The 25091-nt window shown below is 45.2% G+C and overlaps 2 protein-coding genes across 3 annotated transcripts; one reads left to right on the forward strand and one right to left on the reverse strand.

Annotated features, from left to right (window-relative positions):
- Window positions 1–154: 154 nt before the first annotated feature.
- wdr4 (WD repeat domain 4) lies at window positions 155–19065 on the reverse strand. Its single transcript, XM_040202101.2, has 11 exons — window positions 18890–19065; window positions 17796–17864; window positions 17499–17645; window positions 17259–17415; window positions 16202–16314; window positions 16050–16110; window positions 14807–14896; window positions 13482–13543; window positions 2688–2874; window positions 2274–2343; window positions 155–519 (listed from the first exon to the last, which is right to left on the reverse strand). The coding sequence occupies exons 1-11, from the start codon at window positions 18985–18987 to the stop codon at window positions 341–343; spliced, it is 1233 nt and encodes a 410-aa protein (XP_040058035.2). The 5' UTR covers window positions 18988–19065; the 3' UTR covers window positions 155–340.
- Window positions 19064–25091, forward strand: LOC120834205 (uncharacterized). 2 transcript variants are annotated; one of them, XM_040202089.2, is made up of 7 exons: window positions 19064–19222; window positions 19416–19482; window positions 19697–19802; window positions 21129–22211; window positions 23311–23374; window positions 24419–24543; window positions 24847–25091. In XM_040202089.2, exons 1-7 carry the CDS (start codon window positions 19119–19121, stop codon window positions 24876–24878), a joined length of 1581 nt encoding a protein of 526 aa, XP_040058023.2. In that variant the 5' UTR covers window positions 19064–19118; the 3' UTR covers window positions 24879–25091. The 2 variants fall into 2 exon arrangements, with proteins under 2 accessions (XP_040058023.2, XP_040058026.2); XM_040202092.2 differs by having other exon boundaries at window positions 19082–19222; window positions 19421–19482.

Consider the following 25091-nt stretch of genomic DNA (forward strand, 5'->3'; position numbering starts at 1 on the left):
CAGAGGATGCAACAACGTGGACTGTAAAGCCTTCGGAGGCAAATTTCTAATTTGTGATTTGGGGCTATAGAAAATAAAATGAATGAATTGAAAAGCAGTAGTTACAGTGAGGAGTGGAATTATTCAGGTATGGTGGCAGAAACCAAGAGCACAGTTGAATTAACTGCAACGTTTATGATTCAAAATCAACCCAATCTAAGCCAAACATAAAAATGCTTCTACGTAGACCATGTGGTAGAGGACGCGCACTCCACGTGCTTCATCAACACATATTCCACTGAGATACATCATTCAAAGCATGAAAAATAAAGGCAGTGATAGCTCTAAGTATGTTCAATGACTAAATTCCAGCTCCCGATGTGTCCTTCTTGGCCTTCTTGTTGCCATTGGCTTTCTGAGCCGTCCCCCTCTTCAGCTGCTGCTCCTCCAGTCTCTGCTGCTTCTTCTGCAAGTATGCAGTCACGTTGTCGAAGCTCACCTTGTGCAGATGCTCGAAGCGGCTTTCGCTCCTGCTGGAGGCTGTGTAGGAGACAGGAACCACATCCACATGAATTGTACATAAACCCAAACCTTTATTGTTCAGGTCATATGTGACGGCATATGTTGAGGTCATCTGGATTGGTCTTGGAAGAAGATGGAAACATATTATATGCTGCCCATGCAGGCAGAGGGGGATCACAGTGAGGTTTGCTTCACGTTGCGCTGCAGGTCAGCATTCCACTGCTGGCTTTTGCAGTGTTGTCCAGCTGTCTGGGCCGCGGCCCGCTGGTGGGCCGCGAGAGAGAGGTCATTTACAATAAATAAATAAGTTTTTAATTTTCAATTTTGAAAAGTTTGAAATTAATCAAAAAATATGTATGATGCGGCACGTTAGTTATGTGAAACATTAATTGATGAAGCACAAATAATTTAAACGAACAGATTAATCGGTTGATCCATACTGGTTGTACACGGCGCTCAAGGCGCTCTGCCAAACATGCCAAAGCTCGTCTACGACGGCGAGATGCTGAGCGGCGCTCAAGCGCGTGAGATATGGAGCTTGTTTCAGGGCGCGTCAGAGAAACAAAACTGTCGTTCTTGCCGAGCACTTCATGAGATTAAAGACTTAAGGTCATTTAATTATCCCTAGTTTATGTTTTGATCAGAGTTGTGATTAAAGGTTTGGAAAGGTTTCGCAAAAGATTTTCAGATTTCAAAGTGGGCCGCGGCATTCTTGAGTTTGGGAACCGCTGTCCTAGACTGATTAGGAGCAACAGTTTTCACCCCTCTTTGAATGGAGTGGATCTTATATCTAGAAATTTGAGCGCGTATTAGTGGACCTAACACAGAACAATCCAGAGCGGAGACCAGGAAGCAGAGTTGAAGTCACTTGTTTGAGTCATAGAATATAGCTACGTATACTGAATCCTAACAGGGTGTTTATGAAGTTTAGTCTTTAAAACAGATAAAGTATAGGTAGTAGGGTGCACAATTGCATGGGAAAATTCATTTTGTTTTCTTTGAATAAAAATAAAAATTATGGCTCCAACAACGACCTAATGTCACTGTCGCCTCTTCACATTCCAATGATTCTCAATTGTATCGATTAAACCAGACGAGACCAACCAGCTTGTTAGACTTGAAGCATATCTTAAGACCATCATGACTGGATGACCTGATTCCTTCTGATGTTGGACTCAACACATACACCATATGGTGATGGTGTGGTTTCTCTAGATGGCATTGGCTTGGCCTTACGCCCCAACGCAAACATTTTTGGCCTTATCCTTTGTTTATCTTTAAAGGGCATGTCCTGTAAAAAAAAAATAGTTCTTGCATTTTTACTCCTAGATTACTGAATTTTTTTGTCAGGTTGCTGCAATGAGTCTCTTTCCAGTCGATCAAAAATGTTATACTGTGTACTGACAAAACTGTGAAAAGAGATCATATGACTCCATCTGTGTGCATGTCACACACACACACACACACACACACACATTTCAGGGAGGCCATGTAAAACTGCAGGCTATCGCTGTGCACCAGTATTAGTATCAATCTGTAACACCAATAACACATGTACATTTCTAAAATTACCCGACCGAACTGCATGCTGGGTAGAGCTCCCCCACTTTCACAACAAGAAGAAACTCTTGCTACATGAACACTGAGAGGAGCGATGCAGAGAGAACAGAGGTGCACCAACACAACTTGTGCCCAGTATTCCCTCTGGTGGCAACACTAGCAGCTACAACAGCTCTGTGTGTGTGTGTGTGTCTGTGTGTGTGATGACTCACCCTCCAGTGTCTCCCAGTGTGGCTTGAAGGCTTCAGTCACACCGTTCAGTTCGGGGCTCTCCGCATCACACTAGATGGAGCAGGGGTGTGTGCGGGTCAGGCAGAGTCAGTTTAAGATAGATTATAATAGTTATTGTTCAATTTATTGGTATAATGTCATGTGCAGCAAAGAGTGAACAAAGTGCTCAGGGTCTTTGATGTTTGTCAAAGAAAAATACTGTTTAAAATTCTTCTTGTTCCTCCCAGCAGTCGCATCACACAGTATGTTGTTGTAAATATCTGACCGACAAGCCAAACTCATGATTTCATTGCAAATGTAGCAAATATTTCATTTTTAATAATGTCAATATCTTCAACAATTTTTTTTGTGTGTGTGTTCAGTGAGAACATGTGTCTGAATGTATCACACTCTACCTCCCAGAAGTCTCGCCTGTGTGTATAGATTTTGAGCGGTGCATCAGTGGAGTCCATCAGCACCCAGAGACGGCCCTCTGGGTCAAAGGCAATGTCCAGGGGACAGTGGGGCAGGGACAGCCGGCTCTGTGGCACCAGCTTCTCTTTGCCCTCCAGGTCCAGGGTAAAAAACTGAAGGGTGGACACTCTAAGGACACACAGGACAAAGTGCTGAATCAATTGAGTGTTCATCCATCCCCATTTTAAATGTATTCTAAAAGTGAAGCATCAAAAGGGGCAGCTTCACTTTGACATTGACCGAAATGTCATCTACATATACAGTTTAAGAATCCCCATGACCCAAGTATCATCTATATGTATATTACATATACAGTATATGGTATAAATGGTAAAAAATAGTAAAAATAACATTAATTTAGAGCGACAGAGGGGAAATTGAATTAAATTTAAAGGGAAAAGCAATGCAGGGATGTATATATTTCAGCGTTGAAGATGAAGACCTTTAAGGAGATGTGGTGCATGGCTTGTATGTGTAACAATTCTGTCTCCTACTTCCATACATCCATCCATCTTCACACCGCTTATCCTGCACACAGGGTCGCTGGAGTCTATCCCAGCCAACTTCGGCCGAGAGACGGGTTACACCCTGGACTGGTTGCCAGCCAATCACAGGGTGTCTCCTACTTATTAAGTATTATTTAATAAATGTCCTGTCAAATGATTTAACACCAGTGTCGAGTAATATTTTTCGGACAAATCATCTGTGTCCCAACACCACTAGGCTGCATCCTTAAGGACACATTCGTCGGCCGCGTACGTCACTTTGGCAGCGGCTCGGCTGTCCCGTTCCATCGGCTCCTCACGCCGACAAGGATTTAATTTATTCAGGACGAAGTGAAGTGAATCTACTCGAATATCTACCGATAAAAATGTTATAACATAGTTTATGAAATCGCAGCCCCCCTCACCTGAACGCCCCCAGGCCCACGTACTGCTTCTCATAAACATCATTGGACCAACACACATTTATTACAAATACACAACGGGCAACTCACGTTACCAGGAGCTCAGCTGAGTTAGTGACAAGTCACTTTAATGCCTCAACTTTCAAACTTTAAAGGCTGACTAACATCCTGCGGAGGCTGTAAGGGTTGTATAGATAATTACATAATATTATGAACAGAAACGGATCAAAGTGAGCTTAAGATATGAACCTGAAATATCACTAAGTCTGTAACATTAAACATAATCAATACAAAGAAACTGCTTTGCTCCTATTGTTGTGTGATTATAAACTAACTTTACATTTAGTTGTGTTTTATGGAGCAGGAGGAAGCAGCATCACACTGAAAGAATGATATGGAGGATGACATTCAGCCCCTGTAGCTTGGACACATTCTGGAATATCTTAAATTACAGTTAAAATAGATCCTATGCAAGAAAAAAAAAAAAGTCCTTAATAAATGCTTTTGCTGTTGTGCTTTTTATTGTTGGAATCTCCTCTGCTTTAAGATTACTTTTAGCTGAAAGTACATGGCTTAACTGATTTAATTTGAAAGATTATCTCCTATCTGTACCTTTTTCAGGTTTTAAGGCTTTTACTTTCAAGCCCAGCAGGTTGCTCTGCAACCAGTAGAGGTAAAGCGGATGACGCAGACAGGAAGTTCCCCCAGAGACATTTCTGTGCACTTAGTGCGGTGCGTTTGGAATTTTGTTTATATTACATTACAGGTCATTTAACTGACGCTTTTATCCAAAGCGACTTACATTGCATTTTTAACCCATGGCTTTTTTACATTTTGCCCGGGGAGCAATTAGGGGTTAGGTGTCTTGCTCAGGGACACTTCGACATGGGGCAGCCAGGACTCGAACCACCAACCTTGTGGTTCCCAGCGCACCCTCTCTACCCCTGCGCCACGACGACCCAGTTGTTGTTGTTGCTGCCACAGGATCTGAAAAGGCACCTACATACCTAATTGGTTGAATGCCAGCAGCGAACAAAGCTCCGCAATGGCCATTGCCATAGAACCATTGCACGTTTGCATTTATCCACTTTCTTAACCAACTCTGCTAATGTAGATTGTATTGCAGTGTTGTACGCAGGGCTGCACAGTATGGCCAAAAATCCATATCACGGTATTAAGAAAGATTGACGGTATATCCCGGTATTGCTTTTTCAAGTAAACACATAATTCATTGATCATTTGTTGTCCTTGCTCCGAAATGGTGGAACGAGCTCTCTGAAGACACCAGGACCACCGAGAGCCTTCACATCTTCCACCGCAAACTAAAGACACACCTCTTCAGACTCTACCTCGACTAAAGACTAACAAATTGTAGCACTTGAATTGTACTTATAACGCCACTTATCTATAGCAAATTGTAAATTGGCTTATTTGAGGAAATTGCACTTTCTTGTTCTTCTGAGCTTGTACCCTTTGGTTAAATGACATGACTGGCCGGCGAGTTAGCTTGTTAGCGCGTTAGCTTGTTGTGGCTGGTTTTCTGATCTAACGTAACTTACGTCAGATTTTCCAAAACCAAAAACCCGCACAAGCTCTATTGGTGCATCTCTGGTCTCTAGTTGTTCCTCCTGTAGCCTATCGCTCTTTTCCGTGTTTCCATGTAGCAACAGAGTTAACGTTACTTCTTGTTGTGAGCTGTACGCATCATCCAGTTCGGCAGGGTCATTTTTATAAATTATTAGTGTTAAAAATTGTTTATGCGTCACAAGCAGTTGTGGTGTTTGTTGTGGGTTATTCATTGTTGTTATGAAGTTAGAACCATGACTCAATCTCAACACACGTAAGACAAGTAGCTCCGACCGCTGAGCGCTCCGTGATGTTGCGTAAAAACAAATTCTGCCGGTATGAACGGTACGTGAGAAATTCATACCGCACGGAAATCTTATACCGGAATACCATATCCGATCCATTAAACTCAAAAGCTGCAGGCACCTGAATTTAAGCAGAAGAGCACGCCTAGTGGTAGGAATTACAATATGTGTGATCATGACTAACGTTTGAAATGTAGTTTGTGTGTTATAAGAAATTAGTAGGTTGGATTAATAACTGAATGTGTATGTCAGGGTTTTTGGACTGAAGTACCCTGAAGGACCATGTGGGGTCCTCAGTGATCCAGTTTTATGTATGGCACCTGTCATGAGTCTGTGTGGTGATGATTATTCTCATTGCGTTCACCTGTGCCTCGTTCTCTAGCCTTTAAAAAGCCAACTGTGTTTCTCTGTGTTTGCAGAGTCTTGGATCTTACCACCTGGAGCTGAGCTGTGTGAGACACTTGGTAACTCTTCTCTGTTAATACCCTTTTGTGGTTAAAGATCTTCTGTTGCCTGTTCTTTGGGACACCCTTAGTTTCCTGTTAAATGCTCTGCCTTTGTTTTTAGTTGTCTTGGAATATTTTGAGTTTTGTCTACGACCTGGAACTACTTTTTGCAAGTAAAGAAACCTTTTTGTGACTCAACATACAACTTGTCCGTGTCTGTCTCTGCACCTGAGTCACCCCCACCTAGAGCACAGTGGTAGACAATCTGCCTGCTACACCGAGACCCAGGTTTGGATCTTGACGATCCTGATAGCAAGACTCGGCCATGGAACCAGACTCAACAGAGACAAAGGCTTCCCCGTCACCTCGGCAACCCCGGACACCAACTGCGGCGGATCAACTCTACGCGGCAGTGGCTAGTCACGACACCACTGTGTCTCGCCATGATGCTCGCCTAACCCTCCATGAGGCTGCCTTCACTCGCCAAGAGCAAGTCCTGCAGGGCTTACAACAGACTTTGACCGATGTACTAGCTTGTTTGCCACCACCGGCCCCCTCTGGAGCTACAGCACCATCACGTGATTCCCTTCCACCTGGGACCCTTGCAGAACCACGGCTACCCGCTCCCGAGAGGTATGACGGCAACCCCAGGGACTGCCGGGCCTTCCTTACTCAATGCTCTCTCACCTTTGAACTTCAAGCCTCCTCGTTTCGCACTGATCGTGCTCGCATAGCCTACGTCATAACGCTTCTGACCGGAAAGGCCCGGGCATGGGCAACAGCTGTTTGGGATCAGCAGGGCCATTCCTGTGATGACTTTAGCACCTTCACGGGCGAGATGCGCCGGGTGTTTGACCATCCCTTGGGAGGTAGTGATGCAGCTAATCGCCTTTTCCAGCTGCGTCAAGGCAGTGCTAGTGTTGCTGAGTATGCGGTGCTCTTCCGCACGCTGGCAGCAGAGTGTAAGTGGAACGAGGAGGCCCTGATGGCAGCGTTCCGGAAGGGGCTCGCTGGCATTATCAAGGATGAACTGGCAGCTAGGGATCCTGTTGGGGATCTGGAGTCCCTAATTGACCAGACTATTCGCCTCGACAACCGCCTGCGAGAGAGGCGTCGTGAACGAGGGCCATACAGCGGTTCCAGTTCCGGAGCCGCCGCTTCAACCTTCAGTTCGCCACAGTGGCCTTGTAGGCCTCACTGTGACCCACCTTCTTCGGAGGAGCCGATGCAGCTTGGTGGAACTATCCTTTCCCAGGCCGAGCGGGACCGAAGGAGGAGGGAGAGAAGCTGCTTCTACTGTGGAGCTCCTAACCATTTCCGCGCCTCGTGTCCTGTGCTTGCGGGAAAAGCACTGCCCCCTCCAGTAAAAGGAGAACTGTGACGGGGGCAACTCTAACTCCTTCAGACTCTACTTTGTGCCTGCAGCTTCCTGTCACCATTTCCTGGGAACACCAGCAACACGCTGTTGATGCACTTGTGGACTCAGGTGCTGCGGGGAATTTCCTGGACCTCACCCTCGCCAGGCGCCTTCACCTGCCCATGACCGGCCTGGACCACCCTCTCTCAGTGACGGCCCTTGATGGCAGGCCCTTGGGCAGAGGTACCGTAACCCATATTACAGCTCCTGTTGTTTTGTCCATTTTCGGGAAACACTATGAAAAGATTCAGTTTAATCTGATCCACACTCCTGAGTTTCCGGTTGTGCTAGGGTTCCCTTGGTTGTCTCACCACAGTCCCCATATCAATTGGTCTTTGGGAACGGTGGTAGAGTGGGGTCCAAGGTGCAAATCCTCTTGTCTCCTCACTAGAGCCGTGTCCTCAGTTCCCAAACCTCCCAGTCCTCTAGATTTGGCCCATGTCCCCTCCATGTACCATGAGTTGAGTGAGGTATTTAGCAAGAGGAGGGCCACTGCCCTGCCCCCTCATAGGCCTTTTGACTGTGCTATTGATCTCCTCCCAGGGTCCATCCCTCCACGAGGAAGGATCTTCTCCCTGTCACCCACAGAGACTCAAGCTATGGAGGACTATATCAAGGACTCCCTGACAGCTGGAATTATCCGCCCCTCGTCCTCCCCTGCCGGTGCCGGATTCTTCTTTGTCGGGAAGAGGGACGGCGGTCTCAGACCTTGTATTGATTATTGGGGCTTGAACAAGATCACGGTGAAGAATCGTTACCCCTTGCCCTTAATGTCCTCAGCTTTTGAACTCCTACAAGGGGCAACTATCTTCACCAAATTGGACCTCCGTAACGCCTACCACCTGGTCCGGATCAAGGAGGGAGATGAGTGGAAGATGGCCTTCAACACACCTACAGGTCATTATGAATATTTAGTTATGCCATTTGGGCTGTCCAACGCACCAGCGGTTTTCCAAGGACTAATTAACGAGGTTCTCAGAGAGATGTTAAACCATTTTGTTTTTGTCTATTTGGACGACATTTTGATTTTTTCCAAATCCCTTCATGAACACGTCCATCATGTCACAGTCGTCCTCCAGCGCCTGCTTGAGAATCACCTTTTTGTAAAGCCGGAGAAATGTGAGTTCCACGTCTCTGAGGTATCCTTTTTGGGCTTCATCCTTTCCAAGGGGAGTCTTCTCACAGATCCCAAGAAGACTCAAGTTGTTCGGGATTGGCCCCAACCATCCTCAGTCAAGGAGGTACAGCGGTTCATTGGTTTCGCCAATTTTTATAGGAAGTTTATCAGGAACTTCAGTGCTGTTGCCGGACCTATGACCGATCTCACAAAGAGGAAGCCTGGGCCCTTTAAGTGGTCTCCAGAGGCAGAGCGGGCCTTCTGTGAACTGAAGGTGAGATTCTCCTCCGCCCCTATCTTGACCTTACCTGATCCCTCTCTCCCCTTTGTGGTCGAGGTAGATTCATCGGAGGCAGCAGTAGGGGCAGTGCTTTCCCAGCGGCCGGCAGATGGGAAGCTACATCCTTGTGCCTTCTTCTCCGCTCGCCTCTCAGCTGCTGAAAGGAATTATGATGTGGGGGATTGTGAGCTTCTGGCTATTAAGATGGCCTTGGAGGAATGGCGCCACTGGCTGGAGGGGGCCCAACACCCTTTTGTGGTTTGGACGGACCACAAAAATCTGGAGTACATTCAGAGGGCCAAACGTCTCAACCCCAGGCAGGCAAGGTGGGCTCTTTTTTTTAATAGATTTGATTTTATTTTGTCCTTCCGCCCTGGTTCAAAGAACCAAAAGCCTGATGCACTCTCTAGACTGTTTCACAGGCCAGAGGTTGATAAAGTTCCAGCGTCCATCCTCCCATGCTCGAGGATTGTAGCTCCGGTCCGATGGGGAGTTGAGACATTGGTGCGCCAAGCCCAGAAGAGAGAGCCAGATCCCGGGGATGGACCCTCCAACAGGGTATATGTTCCTACTGTTGTGCGAACCAAGGTTCTGCAGTGGGGCCACTCTTCACGTGTGACCGGCCATCCAGGAATGGGCAGGACTCTGGAGTTCAAGAGGCGGTTCTGGTGGCCAGGGATGAACATGGATGTAAGGGCTTTTGTTGCGGCCTGCTCAGTCTGTGCCGTAAATAAGAGTTCCCGTACCCCCCCCCCTATGGTCTCCTACACCCTCTCCCCATTCCCAAGCGACCCTGGTCCCACATATCCATGGACTTTATTACAGGTCTTCCCCTCTCCCAGGGAAACACTGTTATTTTGGTTATTGTCGACCGCTTTTCCAAGGCGTGTCGGTTTGTCCCCCTGCCCAAACTCCCCTCGGCTCTTGAGACTGCTGAGGCTGTGTGTGAGCATGTCTTCAGGGTCTTCGGTCTTCCCCTTGATGTGGTCTCGGATCGTGGGCCCCAATTCACGGCTCTGTTTTGGAGAGCCTTCTGCAGGCTTATTGGGGCTACGGTCAGCCTCTCCTCTGGGCACCATCCAGAGTCCAATGGACAGACGGAGAGACTCAATCAGGACCTGGAGACCACCCTCAGATGCCTGGCGTCATCTAATCCTTCGTCTTGGAGCAGGTATGTGATCTGGGCGGAATATGCCCATAACACCTTGTGCTCTTCTGCTACAGGACTCAGTCCCTTCGAGTGCCAGTTTGGGTTCCAACCTCCACTGTTCCCCGACCAAGAGGCGGAGGTTGGTGTTCCTTCGGCCCAGAGCTTTGTCAGACGGTGCAGGATTGTATGGCGCAAGGCCCGGTCTACCCTGCTAAAGTCTGTCCGTCAGTATCAACATCATGCCGACCGGTGCCGCAGACCTGCCCCCACTCTACGTCCGGGACAGAGCGTTTATCTCTCAACACGAGACCTTCCTCTGCGGGTGGAGTCCCGCAAGCTCGCTCAACGGTTTGTGGGGCCCTTCAAGGTCGTGAGGAGGGTCAATCTGGTAGCCTATTGCCTCCAACTCCCCCGATCCATGCGGATCAACCCCACCTTCCATGTCTCCCGGCTACGCCCAGTTGCCACGAGCCCACTGGCCCCTCCAGCCAAGACCCCTCCTCCCCCCAGGATCATCGACGGGGGTCCAGCTTATACGGTCCGACGCCTGATGAACTGTCGCCGGGTGGGGAGGGGCTTGCGATATCTGGTGGACTGGAAGGGCTATGGTCCAGAAGAACGGTCCTGGGTCCCTTCCCGGCATGTTCTCGATCCAACCCTCATCAGGACCTTTCACCAAGAGCATCCAGATCACCCTCGAGGGAACGTCAGGAGACGTTCGTAAGGAGGGGGGTCCTGTCAGGGTTTTTGGACTGAAGTACCCTGAAGGACCATGTGGGGTCCTCAGTGATCCAGTTTTATGTATGGCACCTGTCATGAGTCTGTGTGGTGATGATTATTCTCATTGCGTTCACCTGTGCCTCGTTCTCTAGCCTTTAAAAAGCCAACTGTGTTTCTCTGTGTTTGCAGAGTCTTGGATCTTACCACCTGGAGCTGAGCTGTGTGAGACACTTGGTAACTCTTCTCTGTTAATACCCTTTTGTGGTTAAAGATCTTCTGTTGCCTGTTCTTTGGGACACCCTTAGTTTCCTGTTAAATGCTCTGCCTTTGTTTTTAGTTGTCTTGCAATATTTTGAGTTTTGTCTACGACCTGGAACTACTTTTTGCAAGTAAAGAAACCTTTTTGTGACTCAACATACAACTTGTCCGTGTCTGTCTCTGCACCTGAGTCACCCCCACCTAGAGCACAGTGGTAGACAATCTGCCTGCTACACCGAGACCCAGGTTTGGATCTTGACGATCCTGATAGTGTATATAAAATATGTTTAATTCATATTGCATATACATTTTTTATTTTTGTCAATTACTGTACACATGACATCCAGCCACAATTAAGTTACAGCCTAGGGGAAGCATGCTTAAGGCTACGTGGGTGGATTTCTTCTTTGGAAGTTTTTTCTTCTGACAGGCAAAGGACGTAGGACTGCCCTGCGAGGCAACTGTTTGGATTTTTGACCATATAAAATTACTTAAACATAACTATTACGATGTTCTGACTTAAGGCGTGTACCATCTATTAGATAGTGATATTATGCATGCTAGGTTATGTTTACGTGAAGCTCTAAACCAAAGGTGTGATCATTGAATGTACTGTATTATTAAGTGAATAGGGTCAGTGAGGGATTTCCGATTCGGCCATGACAGTAGGGCCGAGCGCGAAAAGTGGTCGGTGGAAGGTTCCTTTGTCAGAACGGCAGGTGCCGATGATCGGTGGCAGGTTCCTTTGCCATAACGGCAGGTTGCATGGTCGGTCGGATCCTTTTTCAGAACGGCATAAGCCGATCTCAGTTGGGTATTTAGCGACATGTAAATACCATGTAACGTTAAATAAGTATCTTTGTGACCGTGAGTGGCAAACCCACGTCACAAAGATCCTCCCACCGACCACGCAGCCTGCCGTTATGGCAAAGGAACCTGCCACAGACCATCGGCACCTGCCGTTCTGAAAAAGGAACCTTCCACCGACCACTTGTCGCACTCGCCGTCACACTCAGATAAAGCCTGGAGGCAGAGAGGCATGTCATGGTGACCAGCGTGGGAGGAGCCACGTTTGAATGAGCAGCCAATCACATACGGCTGTAAAACAATGCACACCCAATCAGTTTTGGAAAACCGGCACCATAGAAGAGACAGGCAGAATCTGTGGAGCAGGGGTCTCAAACTCATTTTGCATATCTGGCCCACGGGGGCATCCGGTTAGTGTTAATTTTGGCAGCTATTGTTGATTTAGTCTTAGTCTTTAGACTAAAATGTAATTAGTTTTAGTCACATTTAATAGCCATATTTAACTCCTTTTCTTCCCTTCTCAGGCTCAGGGACCCCCTGTGTTGTGTCCATAACTGCATAATAGTCTAGCTTGCAGTACTTGGTTGTCCATTAGATGTCCCTCATAGGACAGGTCTATAGATGTCCCTCCTAGGACAGGTCTATAGCAGCGGTCGGCAAACGCTTTGACTCGTGGGCCACAATGGGTTGTAAAATGTGACGGAGGAGCCGGGCCAAGAACAAATGGTTGAAGTGTTTGTGTGAGCTAATATAAATGACATGTGAAAAATCATTACATGAAAGGATTTGGATTTTAACAAATAGCAAAGCATTTATTTGCAAGGCAATTTAACAAATTGGCAAAGGTGTAACAACTTCATGAGGACCAGGGACCTAAACGCAACACTTAGTTGTCTTTGTCTGTTTACTTGCAATGCTTTTGACATTTCATGGTCCTTTATTGTTTCCACTGTCCCAACAAAAGAGACCCCTTAACGTCCTACAATCAGTGGAATACATTATTTTCTTGGCTTCAGAACCTGCAATGAGTTTATTAAGTTAGACGTGTTTGGAGAAACCTGTAACGGAGCGTCTCATCGAGCCGAGGAAATGCTGCCTGCCGTCGCCAGAGAACAGAGCAGAAAGGTCCGACAGTCTGTTAAACGGGTCTTCATGTTTCTGTGAAGCAGCGCGGCTTCAGCCTGCTAACAGGCAGCTAAACCGAGACAGCTGAGCTAAACTAAGGAAGCCACATTCAAACTCGCCGAAGCGTAAAATAGTCGTTGCGGTGCGTAGTCGGTGCACAAGAACCACCGCTGCACCGATGCGAGCGTATTTCCCTTTGAACGGTGTTCCGTTTATTAAATTATTTTATAAAACTATTTTTTGGGGCTTTTCGCCTTTGGCTGGGGCAAGAGGAGAAGAGAGCGGAGCAGTGTTTTGCTGTGTAGAGCCCCACACCGTAGGGACCCGCATGGTGTCACAGTAAAACATGGCTACCATGAGCTAGGAGGACTAGAAATCAGCAGTGGTAGGTTTACTGGCTCTTTAGAGGTCAGTTTGGTGTACAGTGTTGAATTCAATTTGGTTTCATATTTTTTATCACCATCATGATCATCATTATATTACAAGTGTTTTGGCACAGGTAAAGAGGTGAAATGACATACTTTGGTCTGTACATTTTTTACTACCTTGTTATTTTCAAGTGCCTTCTTCACTTCAAGCGTTGATTGTTAAAATAACGAGTCAAATGAGTGATTTCCACATTCGGCCGTTACACTCACCTTTCACACTGCACTGCTACGTGGCAATTGTCAGGAGAGCTGGTGATACGGCATACAGTAGACTTGGAAAGGAAACAGAAAGAGGCATTGCTTGTTTTACATGTTGATGTTTAGAGGTTACATACTAGTACTTAATAGGTACCAGTGTGTGGGGGGGGGGGGGAGCGCTAGTGTGGTGAGCGCCACGTGAAAGAAATACCTTTCTTCGGGGGCATGGTTTCACTCAGGAAGCGGGGGTCGGGGCCCCTCTGATATAGTAGTAGGGAAACCCTGCTGTCTTTGTCACATTGTGTGACTTTTCTTTAGGAAACATGTGACCTAAACTAGTCCAGGGTGGCAGCTGGAATCCCTTGTGTGCTTTTATTGATCATTTCCCTTCCGTCTGTTAAAACGTGATTGCCTGGGTCACATTGAGGAGGGTTAGGGGCCGTTTCCTACCACATCAGGGTTTCCTACTGAAATTCCTTTCCCAGTCTCAAGCTTCTGATTGGACAACACAAACCTCTCTGAAGTGTATTAAAGCTCCTGTTCTCCCCAAGAAGCTTGTCAGATCTTCCTGCTCCTCTGAGGGAGAACAATCTGTCCCTTTTCAGCTGAATTGAGTCATTTGACTTCTGTCTGTACTTACGGCTTGTGTTGATGTATTCTGTATTCTTTATATTCTAGTTAGTGATAAATACTTAATCACAAAGCAAGTTTAAGACTTTTGATTTCTTAACCCACAACTTTCCATTACAGTATTAAAGCACTATGAGTGGTTGGAAGACTAGAAAAAGTTCAGTCCTTTTAGTGTACACAACACTAAAGTAACACAAATTTGAATAGCGTGGAATGATCATTTGATGGAGAAAAAACAACATAGTGGCCATACAGCTGCACATGTTTACAGATTACGTTCAAAATCTTTTTGACAAATACAAGGTGAACTGCTCAGTCACCCGACGGACGGTAGAAGCGCATCGAGTGACAAGCAGCGCGGCAAATCCTCAGCAAGGAAAGCCGCTATTGGCTGTTTTAGACGGCGTATCCATCTCATTTGCATAGTTTTAATGGAAGCTGTAGAACATGCTCTGTGATTGGTCAGTTGGTCAGCAGAACGCTGCAGTGCTCTTCTGTAGGTCTGTAGGTGTTGCGCTTTTTTTACCAGGGGTCTGGTAAGGGAAACCAGGAGGGGTGATCCATACAGGAAAACAATTTTATTACAAAAGTGGTTGAGAAAAATCAGGGATTCATCACAGTCAGTGGGACTCAACTCTGGGGACCATGAATGTCTGATCTATTCATGGTCTAATCTAAGTGTTGGGGTGTGACGGGGACACGCTTACCTTGTGTTGTGCCTCAGGGTCAAGCTCCTTCAAGTCCCAGCTCTGTAGCTTACGGCCAGACTCGTACTCCCACAGCTTCATGGTCCCGTCCTGATGGACACAGTTAAGCGTCCTCGATGAATCTCTGGATCAGTTTGATTGTATGCTGTCAAAGTTTCACTGCACAGTAGATCTTTGCTGCATTTAAATACAAACTTGTCACACAAACATGGGCCTGTTTGAGTGTTTAAATAGTAAGGTTTTAGAGAAAATGCATTATTGAAGTAGTGAGTATAAAGCCTGCAACTCCAGATGATTTGAACTCTAGCAGGCAATACAAACATAGTTGAGAATATATGGATCATTTCTAATACTTTGAGGAAAGTCCATTGCAGTTAATGGCTGCCTGAAGTCTGGCACCCATACTCATCCCTAAACATCACATGTCCTCCCTTGAGATGCTTTGTCAGGCTTCTAGTGCAGCCTCCTTCAGTTGCTGCTTGTTTGGGACTCTGCCTCCAGTCGTATCCAAAGTCAGTGAAACGCATGTTTAATTGGGTCGAGATCAAGTAACTGTTTCCCCTGAGAAGCTCTATGGTTGTTTCACTATCCATCTGCACAGTGAAGAGCCGCCCCGTCAGATTAGCAGCATAAGGCTGAATCTTCGCAGATTGTTTAGTCCTGTTTTTCCAGAGTTCACCCCAGTGGTCTGCATTCTTGACTTGGGTAAATGTAATGGAGGGGTCTTTCTTTACCACGGACATGATTCTCCATCAGCCACTTCAGATGTCTACTGGGTCTTTTCATTCCTTCTTTTCAAGAATGTACCAAACCGTTTGGCCATTCCTAATGTTTTGGCTGTCTGCCTGAAAGCTCTGTTTAGTTGTTTCAGCCTAATAATGTCTTCCTTCACTTGCATGCGGAGTGTTCCAAAGATCAGCAACCAAATGCACTTTTTACTTTTTTTTAAAACATTTTTAATTTAACTTGTCATGGAAAAACGTTGACTGTCCGGTCGATTTACCAATTACTTCCTCTGAAAATGGGGGTGACTGTGTAAAGATGGCTGTAATTCCTGAAGTGTTAATGTGGTGTTTTTGTTAAATTCATTGAATCAACGCTGAAAGTCTCCACTTCAACCAAATATTGACTGCTTCAGTCCACATCATCAGGAGTTGCGCAGAGAGGCAACATTTTGAAGATATAATCCAAATACTTCTGGCCCTGGCAGGACGTTTGTTAATTTAACACAATGATCACACACCCCAGATCCAGAGAGCAGCCAGTCTGGATGAGCCGAAGGGACCAGCAGAGCACTGACAAACCTAAAAAACATGAATAGCATTTACAAAACCTCAGTGCACACATGCGCACGCAAACACACACGTTCCCCTTCAGGTAGCTTCAGTTACTCACTGTTGATGTCCCAGGCAGAAGGACTGGATGTTGTGAGGAGACGTGAGAGGGCTCACTCGAATCTTCTCATCGCGGTCTGCTGTGATGATGTACTTATCATCTGGCGACATGCTCTGAGAAGCAGCAGGAGGGAAAATGCCAATTAGTGACAAGAGGATTAATACGGCGGCAATGTTTCTAGCTACGAACAGAAAAAAGGAATCCGGTCTGGTTTCTTGTTCTTTTTCAGTAGCCAAAAACAGGCGCACTGTTTTACCCCAAGTTGATCCCTTTTCACCTCTCAGGGCCCAAAAGAAATGGTGAAAAGCTCAGTGCCAAGAGAAAGAGGACAAGGAGAAAGCGGGCAGTTCAGAATACTAAGAATTACGAGCAGTAGCTGTAACCAAAGGGTACAACACCGCTACATACCGGGAGCGCCAAACGATTCGATATAAAAGAAACAAAACGAGTCTGTCGTCTGTCAGAAGCGGCCGCGCATGCATGGTGACCTGACGGGATTTTTTTCTTTCTTTCAATGACAGGTGATCTACCGGGTCCCCCTGGTCTAACGCATGCGCTGACTCAGAGTGAAAAAGCAGCAACTTTTATAGAAATTCAATTTATAGCTTTCTATAATTCTCACAATAGCAAAGTCATCCGGCGGACCGCACTGGACCCCCATCCGGTGGGCCGGATTCGGCCCGCAGGCCTCGAGTTTGACACCAGTGTTCTATAACAAACTAGATAACATGTTGATGCCCTGGAAGTGGGAAATAGATTTGGGTTTATATTTGAATCCATTCTTTTTTGAAGGTATGAAATTCAAAGGAAATGTGTTAACTGCTAATGTGTAAAAGGAATAGCATGTGATTAGCAAAAACAAAAGTGCACCATGCACTACTTTTGAATTGTATATTGAATTGTGCGCATTACAATACAAGTGCACCAGAAATAATAATAATACACACACACACACACACACACACACACACACACACACACACACAGAAACAGCCCAGTGGCTCCTGAACTAGGGTGTGTGAAACAAACTTTCTGCACACTGGTTGGTTTTCCTTACGACAGCTAGCAGCATAGACAGGTGGCCCATCTTCAGCTCGCCCTCTCGCTGAGGCGTCTCCACTGAGAAGGAGTAGACATCGCCTGATTTGTCAGTCGCCAGCAGCGCGTCCTCCGCCTTATTGAACATCAGCGAGGTACATCTCCTCACCACCCACCTGTGTAACGCACCAACAGCAACTATTAACACGGGACACCGTCATCCGAGCAGTAAATGAAGCTGCTGTGGAAAAGATTGTACCTGATACTGATACACTGCCATGATGGCTCACAGCGGAACAGGACCAGTCTCTTGGAGTCATCGGTCAGCGCCACCAGCTTTCCAGATGAAGACACGGCAAAAGCAAGGACTTTGTCCCTTCCCACTTCCTCCGAGGCACCGGCATCACTGAGGACAGCAGCGACAATTACAACTAAGATTCCAGGTCCATTCTACACAGCTTCTTGTCATTCCAAAAAATATCATGTTCTTCTTCTGTATGCGTTATTGTTGCATGTGTCGTCCTGTATGTCAATAGGATCATCTGCTAGTTCTTACCTGCTGTTATCATCCTTCCCATCCGCTGGCTTCTTCTCAGCTGTGCTGCAGTCAAAGACAAACCGTTCTCTGCAATAAAGTACAAATTCAGATGAGTTACTGCAGTGAAGCCTTTTCATGTAGTTAACCTGTATCTTTAAATATCTGGGAAATACCAAACTAGGACAGCACACAACTTTACCATCACACATCACAGTTTTTCTAAACAATTATGTCTCCATCACAATATTGCTGCGGAGTTCTTGTCATGTCGTACATTATCTCATATCATATAATGAAGTTCCAAAATTTGATGTAAAAAGCTCTATAAAATAAATAATAAATGTTGTGAATATAAGATAATTACAATGTATAACTACAATTACAGGGGTTACATGTGACCCAGTAAAAAAAGTGCCTCATATTGATTCATTCTTAGCAATTAAGTTTGATATTTACCAATAAATAATATTCATTTAATACATGTATTGTTGGGTAGTAACTGTGACGATTATAACATTATTTAATTTAGGTATCAAACTTGCAACATACGGTATCTTCTATTTTGCATAGAACGCACTGTATCTTTTACATTGTTCATTCTGTACATCGGATACGTATCACTCTTGTGTCATCCTGGTAGAAGGATCCTCCGCTCTCCAAGTTTTCTTCCATTTTTCCCCCCGTTAAAAGATTTTCTGGGGAGTTTTTCCTGTACTGATGAGAGGCTTCTGGGACCGAGGATGTCACAAGTGTAAAACCCTCTGAGGATAATTTATTATTTTGGGTTATACATTCTTACATTAAGTGTAACCTTTATTCTCAGTTAACTTGTTAACTAACATCTCATCTTCGACCACTCTAATCAGGACCCTCAAGTAGCCAATAACCCAGGAGGGTCTTCGACCCAGGACAGCGGTCAACACAGGCAGTCTTTCTCAGCTCGGAGGACCCTGTCCCTTGTATTAAGCCGGTGTCTGTGTCACACAGATGCCAACAACATCCGCACGTTTCCCAACGCTTACACATGACGTGCGTGAGGCTAACGTCCGTCCACAGCCCGCTAGCGTTAGCTGACGTTCAACATAACTTATCAGAGTATCACAGAATCAAACCTGGCCTGTTTGGTGTTGATGGCTACGAGCTTCTTGTCGCATGTGACGATCAACCACTCTCCACAGAAACCAACGGCAGTCATGCTTGTTGTGTGCATGGGACACGCAACGGCGGCCCACGCGAGGAACCGTATTTTGTCGCGCTCTAATTGCGTCACAAACCACACAACTCACGCCCCCTTTTGAAAGAGTACAGAATGTCCACAAGAGGGGGGCGTGTCTCCCTCCAATGTGTTGTATAACTGTTGTCGATCCATGTCCATGCTGCTGGGAGCTGCTCCGGGAGTCCTCACCTGCTAAAAAGAACAACATAAAGGCCGTATTACTCGAAAGGTGACCTCCAGTATCCATTCTATTATAATGTCCTCATTATATAAGCTGTATTCACTGCGCGCTGAGACAAGCTAACAGACGTTACTCCAGCTGTTGCATTTTATTACTTGGTCTTTTTTGCACAATGCTGATGGAAACTTTACAGTTACAGGTTGAAAAACATGTCTCAAGTGTTAATTCCTGTCTTTCACAGCACAGACTGCCTGCACAGAAAGATGGCGGCTGCCTTGCTGAGGACAGGACGACTGGGCTCAGTGAAGGTAGAGCCTAGTTTATGCTTCTGCGTTTTCAGAGAAACGCAAGGACACGCACACGCAATTGTGCAATTTCACCCATTCTTTGTCAGTAGAAAGAAGGTGTATGAAGTATATATGTTTCATCCAATATTTAGTAATTTAGTGTAATATATTTTAGTACAGTTATTCTAGGTCAAACGGACCATGAATGAATAAAAAGGTTTGTGTGTGTTGTCAGTGTTTGCTGGCTGAGAGCTGGATCACTCTGAGTAGAACACCTGCAGCTGTGACTCTTAGCACAAAATCTGGAGGTTCCAAGAAGTCATCGAAAAAGAACAGCTCAGGTAGGTCTCAGAGTCTCTGCTGCTGTCACAAAAGCGCTTTTATCAAATAAAGCTCACGTTTGTGGTGCCGTGATGCCATCCCACTATATGACTTTATTATGTGCACCTTTTTTAGATTGTACCCATAAATTCTCAATACCCCAAATGAGTGGTTAAGATGAAAAGTTGATCTGACAACGCCCTAGTTGATACCTGTCAGTCACCGTGTAGCCCCGCCCCAAAGCCTGCCCTGATTTCTGGTCTGTTCGACTCTAAATGGACCAATATTTACTACTCAATTTACTGTATTGAAGACTTCACTATATGCATGCTTTTCTCATAGTCATCTATAGAAGGGCTATTCAACTCAAATGTAAAGAGGTCCATTAGAGAAAATCTCTAAAAGCAAAGGTCTGGAAGAACGCTAGACTATTTTGTGTGATTAAATGGAGGTATAGCGCAACATTTGCATTTAATCAATACACAACTAACAAACCAAATTAATTCCATACGATTCAAAAACTATTATAAACTAAATATTTATTGTCACATACCAAAGAACTGAACATGTGTGTGTGACTGAAAATATAAATAATGTTCTCTCAATAACTAAATAAAAGTAGTGCTGCATTTCAAAGTAATACAATAAATTATATGTAGTGTCAAATAAAGTGCTTCAAAAAAAAATCCTGCCTGGAATGCAAATACTTGATTGGTCAAGTGGTTTCACGTGGGAAGCTGCAACGATTAATTTACTCAGACATTCCCACTTAGCATTATTTTTCCCTTCTAACTTTCCTTCCTCAGATTTTGACTGCAGGGCTGAGATCCTCCTTGTGGCACTAGCACGATATGGCAGGTCTGGCGGTCGTCAGTAAATCTGTTGCATTTGTTGCAAAATCAAACTTAAATAAAATGAATGAGAAACCAAAAAGTACACCGTGGAAACTCCTAAGAGAACAAGAAGGATCTCTCTGTCTCTCGGTTTTCAAGAACACTCTGCGGCAGACCATTGTTGCAATTGGGTTGTTTTGATAATAATGTGTTCCTTTTTTATCTCAACATAAAGCTGCTGTAGTCAAGGTCACGGTTACACTTTTCTGTTGAGCCTTTTCTTGAAATGTTCTACAGTACATTATCTGTGTCGTTTGACTTGAGATTTTGTTTTTTAAATTTCTTTATTTTGCTGTAAATTGGTGACCAATACCACCTTTCAGTATATTGTTGAATTTTCTGTTTAGAGTAGAATGTGTAGGATGTATTGAAAGTTGTCATTTTGGCATTGCACCTAATACATATGTTTAAAAAAAATCTGTGTTCTCTGTTTGCCCTCCTCCTTTGTCCTAGACAAAGACCAGACTAAAACATACTTTGATGTAGAGAAACTTATCCAGCACAAGTCATATGAGTTTCCCAAGAAAGGATCAGCAGCGACTGCATCAGCTCAAGCTGCAGCTTCACAAGTTGCAGAGTCCACGCCCGCTGCTGCTGCAGCCAAGACTGTGGCAGCCACCCGTGTGGTAGAAGCGCCTGCCCCAGAGGTTGAAGCCAGTCCTGGTGTAGAGTCACTCTCCCCTGTTGAAACTCTCTCTGAAACTACCTCTGCAGTTGAAGCCACACCTTTTATTGAGGCTGTTGCTGAAGTAGTTGCCGAAGCTGCTGCGCCGGTGGCTGAAGTAGTTGCCGAAGATGCTGCCCCGGTGGCTGAAGTAGTTGCCGAAGCTGCTGCCCCGGTGGCTGAAGTAGTTGCCGAAGCTGCTGCCCCGGTGGCTGAAGTAGTTGCCGAAGCTGCTGCGCCGGTGGCTGAAGTAGTTGCAGAAGCTGCTGCGTCGGTGGCTGAAGTAGTTGCAGAAGCTGCTGCGTCGGTGGCTGAAGTAGTTACCGAAGCTGCTGCCCCGGTGGCTGAAGTAGTTGCCGAAGCTGCTGCCCCGGTGGCTGAAGTAGTTGCCGAAGCTGCTGCCCCGGTGGCTGAAGTAGTTGCCGAAGCTGCTGCCCCGGTGGCTGAAGTAGTTACCGAAGCTGCTGCGTCGGTGGCTGAAGTAGTTGCCGAAGCTGCGGCGTCGGTGGCTGAAGTAGTTGCCGAAGCTGCGCCGTTGGCTGAAGTAGTTGTCGAAGCTGTGCTGGTGGCTGAAGTAGTTGCATCTGTTCCTGGAACTGCTGCTCGAGCTGTGGAAGCTCCTGCAGCTGAAACTGGTGCAGTTCAAACTGCTGCTGTTCTAGAAGTTACTCCAGCAGAACCTGCAGTCAAAGTTCCTGTTGAAGCTACACCTGAACCCTCTGCTACTGAGGCCGCCCCAGTAGAAGCTGAGGCTGCGGCTGAAGTTTCTGCTCCTGTGGGGAGGTCAGAGGAGCTGGTGGACCCTGCTCCAGTGATAGCTGAGGTTGCAGGAGAGGAGCTACAGGCGGACGGCCCAGTTGAACCGTCTGAGGGTACACACCACAACCTCCCCCTCCACAATCCTTCTATTTTCCTCCCTGGACTCCGCAGTCTACCAGCACTTATTTTCATCACATTTCTATGAATATATAGTTGTTGTTTGTGATGAGTGTAAGGATAAACCCTAAAGATACCTGGCATCACAAACCCACTTCTTTTTGTTCTAGTCAGGTTGTTGCTTATGGTCCTTCCGTACTGCTCACTTACTCATCCTAGCCCATAAACCTCAAAAATGTCTTCCCCTCGTCATACCTACATTCCTGCCCCACATGGCTGGGTAACCTTTCAATGGTTGTCTATTTGTTGCATGTCTTTCCTGCATGGCATTTTGGCATAGTTGCTTTCAGTAGCCTGTTTATTTTTCACTTACTAATGTCTGCCCGCTCACTACACTCATTTCTTTTGTTTTCTAGAAGATCGTTTTACCATGTTGCATATGTCACTGTGATCTGTTCTTCCCACCCTTTTACTCATGCAGATGTTTTAAGATCCCAACTTTCATTACGGTCTTCTTTTTTTAAAACATCCTCAAACGTCATTCTTAGCCGTGTCCATCTCCCAAACTTGTGTTATGGTTTTATGGGACTGTTATACTTTTGTATTGGTGGTTGTTGAAGACAACGATAATGTTAAAGGTATGTGTCCAGTGGAGAAGGAGTTGCAGCTGTCACTGTATTTATTTTATTCCTTTAACCTTCTCTCCTCCTCATTTGACCGTTACACTTCTCACATCTTGCATAGTAAAATGAATACACAATCTGCCCCTTTGTGTGTGATCCTATGGTTGGGTGTATTTTGGTTGTGTGTAAATGTAAACTTTATTACATAGTAAAAGCAACCTGGTTGTTGTGTGTTGTGCCAAATATGAAGATTTTCTATTTGTCCTTTGAAATTGTTGAGATGTTTTATTTGTTGGCAACCTTTACCTTACAGAAGCTCTGTTCAGCATGACACACAGCAACCTTTTTAACTTGTCAATTGACTTTTAAACCTTCTTTCCTATCTGACCCCTGTATTCTGCTTCTCCGTTTCATGTAAAAAAAAAAAGGAATTACCTTTTTATTTATTTATTTACTTTTTTTTCTGACTCAGGTCAAATGGACCCAATCCAGAAGCTCTTCTTGGACTCCATACGCGAGTACTCCACGAAAAGCCAGTAAGTCTCACCGACTCTACCAAGTAGCTTTCGTGTCCTCCCAGTTGGTTTACAGCCTGTAAACTGAGGTTTGAACAGTAGCTGCTTGATCAAAGCAAGCACAAGTTCAGCTGGAAGGCAATGGAGGTCTGCCCCACCAACAGGACTCCGATTAACGCTCTATATGCAGCATTCAGAAAAGGAATAAAGGACATGTGATACACCTGTCAGCATTTCATCAGTGGAAGTGAAAGTCTATCTGAGCAAACAATGCATGCTTCAATATCCGTCAGATGTAACCACCGTCAGTGGTCGTTGTAATAATCACAGTAGTTGTAGCAATAGCTGTAGTGTCTGTAGAACCAATTGAAATAACAGCATCAGTAAAAGTAGTACTAGTTGTTGTAGTGGTGGTGGTAGTAGCAGCAGCAGTACTTGTTGAAATAGTAGTTTGTGTAGAAATAACCTTTTGTAGTACTAGTTTAAGTAGATGTATTGGTATTAATAGGCACTGGAAATACTATTAGTAGTAACAGCAGGCGTATTATTAGTAGAAACAGAATTTTAGTAGTGTTTAGCAGTAGTATCGTTTTGTGGTATCAATATCAGTTTGATAGTAGTTTTTGTAGTAATCACAGTAGTATGCGTTAGCAATAATTGTAATACTAACGGTTGTTAGCAGAATGTGTGGTGGTAATACTTTAAATATGATCAATAGTTGTAGTATTGGAGCAATAAGCATTTCATGTTTAGACTTCATGTTTAGATTCTGTTAATCATTGGGACTTTTGATTTGAAATGATGGGATTGGGTGAGGGGACAGTACAAAGATTTTGCATACACACAAAGAGGTTACATGGTACTTAATGGTACTTAACAATCGGCATGGACTGGAGGAACTGGGGATTCTATGATTACTAGAACAAAAACTTGATAACAAAGCCTGGTTCTGCGTTTGCCTCTTTGTAAAGAGTCAATGTGGACGGATGAGTCATCAGAGTATGCCCATTTGATGCTGTCATTGTGGGACAGAATGAGATGCTAACTGGTCTGGTCCTGCTGTAGGGCTGCTGGGGGACTAGTGGATGCAGGTTCAGATTACGAAAAGGCTTTGGCAGAGGAGGTGGCAAAGCTTCAGAGACTCTATGGTGGTGGAGACCTTGCATCGTTTCCACAGTTCACATTCACAGGTGAGTTGAGTTATTCAATTCTTCATCACCCACTGCAGAGTACTCTTTGATTGTTGTGTAGTACACTTCCAGCTGGTAACACCTAAACTGTTTTTGTTAGTGTGGTTTTTTCATCTGGAGGGTTTGTGAACTGATTTTATTGATCAAAGTTTAAAAGCTAGATCTGCAATCTGTCGGCACTTTGGCCACAGCTGTTTTGGATAGTCGTGGTCCCCAGAGGTTTCAAAGAAGGGACTTTGAAAGTAAAACACGTGTACATAATCAAAGATGCACTGGAGTAATATCTTTTTTGTTCTTTCTCAGAGCCCAAGTTGGACGAAGTTGCTCAGAAATGAACATCGGTGCTTTTCACTGGAGATCTTCGAGTTAACTATCTGATCGAGTTACGGTCTAAGTTCCAACAACCATTGGCTTTAGGTTTGTACATGACAAACTATATGGCTGTGGCAAGATATTTTATCCGAATGGATGTACTTTGTGTAGATTGATCTATGGCTGAGCTAAATGTGAATTAATATGATACATTCCAATAAAACATATTTGTTGTA

The sequence above is a fragment of the Gasterosteus aculeatus genome, chromosome 16 (assembly GCF_964276395.1).
Source record: "Gasterosteus aculeatus chromosome 16, fGasAcu3.hap1.1, whole genome shotgun sequence".
In the NCBI taxonomy this organism is placed as follows: domain Eukaryota; kingdom Metazoa; phylum Chordata; class Actinopteri; order Perciformes; family Gasterosteidae; genus Gasterosteus; species Gasterosteus aculeatus.

Excerpts from the sequence above, each read along its gene's own strand:
- wdr4 (XM_040202101.2), bottom strand. The coding sequence starts at position 18,987 with ATGCACACAACAAGCATGACTGCCGTTGGTTTCTGTGGAGAGTGGTTG. Across the intron at positions 16,315-17,258 it reads TGTCTATGCTGCTAGCTGTC|AGCATGTCGCCAGATGATAA; the intron begins GTAAGGAAAACC and ends GCTGCTTCTCAG. Across the intron at positions 2,875-13,481 it reads GTAGCAGTGCAGTGTGAAAG|AGTGTCCACCCTTCAGTTTT; the intron begins GTGAGTGTAACG and ends GTGTGTCCTTAG.
- LOC120834205 (XM_040202089.2), top strand. The coding sequence starts at position 19,119 with ATGTGTTGTATAACTGTTGTCGATCCATGTCCATGCTGCTGGGAGCTG. Across the intron at positions 19,483-19,696 it reads GACGACTGGGCTCAGTGAAG|TGTTTGCTGGCTGAGAGCTG; the intron begins GTAGAGCCTAGT and ends GTGTGTTGTCAG. Across the intron at positions 19,803-21,128 it reads ATCGAAAAAGAACAGCTCAG|ACAAAGACCAGACTAAAACA; the intron begins GTAGGTCTCAGA and ends CCTTTGTCCTAG.